The sequence below is a fragment of the Onychostoma macrolepis genome, chromosome 12 (assembly GCF_012432095.1).
Source record: "Onychostoma macrolepis isolate SWU-2019 chromosome 12, ASM1243209v1, whole genome shotgun sequence".
NCBI classification, from domain to species: Eukaryota; Metazoa; Chordata; class Actinopteri; order Cypriniformes; family Cyprinidae; genus Onychostoma; species Onychostoma macrolepis.
In genome coordinates, this window is record NC_081166.1 from 3,723,848 (window position 1) to 3,726,752 (window position 2,905).

General features: G+C 43.3%; 1 protein-coding gene across 1 annotated transcript; it reads left to right on the plus strand.

Moving 5' to 3' along the window:
* Positions 1-772: 772 nt before the first annotated feature.
* Positions 773-2,644, plus strand: foxi1 (forkhead box i1). The gene is made up of 2 exons (XM_058794119.1): positions 773-1,683; positions 1,802-2,644. The coding sequence occupies exons 1-2, from the start codon at positions 1,053-1,055 to the stop codon at positions 2,314-2,316; spliced, it is 1,146 nt and encodes a 381-aa protein (XP_058650102.1). The 5' UTR covers positions 773-1,052; the 3' UTR covers positions 2,317-2,644.
* The last annotated feature ends 261 nt before the right edge of the window (positions 2,645-2,905 follow it).

A 2,905-nucleotide genomic window follows, 5' to 3' on the forward strand; every position in this document is an offset into this window, starting at 1 on the left:
TCATGTTAAGTGATGATAATACATCATTACATTCTGTCCAAACTAAACGTCTCATTTCATTGACAAACACCATTTCCACCCAAAAACATTTAGATGTTTATTTCAGTTGTCATCAATTGAGATTTTGAGTTAAATGTTACACAAACGCTTGTTTTCTTGTTGGTTTCATGAATTAAATCATCTTAAATTGGAATAACGTTGTGATCCACTTAACCCTTGTGTGGTGTTCATATTTTTGTTACTCAGCCAGTGTTCGTGGACCCGCTGCAGTTTTGGGTTTTTAATTCAACTCAATCAAAAATGATATGTTAAAATAAACACTCAACAGATGTTTACCTCATCGTAATTACAAGCAATATAAACAGATATGGTCAAAATTTGCCCTTTACCTTTGTTAGATCACATTTATGAATTAAAGTGCTACAACCTTGTGCGGGAATGGCAGGGGCAGAAACACAAAACTCACACTTACACTCACACTTTTACAGACTCTCTCTCGCTCTCTCACACACACGCACACACACACACACACACACACACACACACACACATATACATACATACTAATAGCAGTCCCAGACAGTATAGGAGGACAGAGTGAAGGTACACAGAACCTAAAATTTCCACTCTTTTATTAGCCCCGGGTCCAGTGGACTCGAACATTCTGTATGTAATGTAAGTAAGTAAGTGTGTGTGTGTGTGTGTGGGGGTATTTTGTTAAAGACATGAAAAGTTTGACCATTGGCCACTCAACCGTAACCTATTCTTTTTTTTAAATAATTTTGTTTTACATTTTAATGAATGAGTTAAGTATCCCTGTTTGTAATCTTTAGTTAAACCCTTTTTTTGGTTCAGCATGAATCTCCAATGCTTATCACATGAATGACCTCGACGCCAGATTGATGCATATTGGATGAAGTTAATTGAGGAGAAGTGTGACAGTGGGAGGGGTTGCCAACCAGCAGTTCATTCACTTTCAGGTTAAATACCCCTCCCCTGACGAGTAAACCCTCAGAGACGAGCACACCCAGCGGGTCTGATCGGTGAAACTCATGTTTCTAGAGGGAGAACGGATTATGAACGCGTTCGGGCAGCAGCCGTCGAGCCAGCAGACCAGTCCCCTCCAGCACCACAACGCACAGGACATCCTGGACATGACCGTGTACTGCGACACCAACTTCAGCATGTACCAACAGAACCTCCACCACCACCACCACCACGCGCAGAGGCCACCTGCGCATCCTTCCAGCTACGGACTCGGCGAATACACCTCAGCCACAGCCAACCCGTACCTGTGGATGAACAGCCCAGGTATCACCTCATCCCCCTATCTCTCAGGCCCGAACGGAGGCTCTTACATTCAGTCAGGATTTGGGTCGAACCAGCGGCAGTTTCTTCCTCCTCCCACCGGCTTCGGAAGCGCGGATCTCGGTTGGCTGTCCATTTCAAGTCAGCAAGAACTTTTCAAGATGGTTAGACCGCCTTACTCCTATTCAGCGCTGATTGCGATGGCTATTCAGAACGCACAGGATAAGAAACTGACGCTCAGTCAGATTTATCAGTATGTGGCGGACAACTTTCCTTTTTATAAGAAAAGCAAAGCCGGATGGCAGAACTCCATAAGACACAATCTATCCTTGAACGATTGTTTCAAGAAAGTCGCGCGGGATGAGGACGACCCTGGTAAGTTCGAATGCTCTTTTTTTCAAACATTCCATTCGAATTAGTTTGGTGTGCGTAATTAATTACGCGCTAGATTTTAGTGCAATACTAACATGCTTTCCCGTTTATTTTTTTTAAGGGAAAGGAAATTACTGGACTTTGGACCCCAACTGCGAGAAAATGTTCGATAACGGCAACTTCAGAAGGAAGAGGAAGAGAAGAGCTGACGGAAACGCCAGTAGCCTGTCGGTAAAGTCCGAGGACGCGCTCAAATTGGCGGACACGGCGAGTCTGATGAGCGCGTCCCCGCAGAGCCTCCAGAACTCTCCGACCTCAAGCGAACCCAAATCGTCCCCCTCACCGTCCGCAGAGCACAGCCCGTGTTTTAACAACTTTATCGGTAACATGAACTCGATAATGGCTGGAAACGGCAACGGGATCAGAAGCAGAGACGTCAGTTCTGGACACTTGGGGGATTTTACGCACGGCATGTCAGGACATGAAATTGCCCCTCCGTCAGAACCAAGCCATCTCAACACCAACAGACTGAACTACTACTCCGCATCCCATAACAACAGTGGCTTGATCAACTCGCTCTCCAACCATTTCAGTGTCAATAACCTCATATACAACCGGGACGGAACAGAAGTTTAGAGTTTGTGAACCTCTAATGTGCTCTGTGAGTACATGGGCAGTCTGTTCTTACATTAGACATCATTTCTATACACTCTCACCTCAGTCGCACAGTTCATTTTCATTCAGACTCTCTGGTGTTTTGGGATGCATCAGTAAGTGGGTTTATATCATTTACATTTATTCTGCTATGAATAAATGGTAACGTTGCACCAAACTGTGACGCTAAACAAGTCCACACATGTCTATTTCCTAGGCCACCATAACAAGTGCCTTCAGTTTTTTTTTTTTTTTTTGTAGAACAAATGTAGATATATTTTATTTAAATGGAATGTTTTTGATTTGTAAATAAACGTGCATATATCTGAAATGCCTGTAGCTTGGATTTCTGTTTATTTGCTGTTTATGATGTTTTCCCATTATCTGCTCAATATCGGCACAACAAACACAAACACCTAGTGCATCTCAGTACATCTCTGTTCCCATGAGATCAGCGGGTGGCCGCAAAGATGCATAAAACTGTAACAGCAATTAAGACATGTTTGCTTGTTTATGTAGTTTGTTTACAGTCACTCGCAATTATATATAGTTTGTTTGTGGGTGGCTGCAA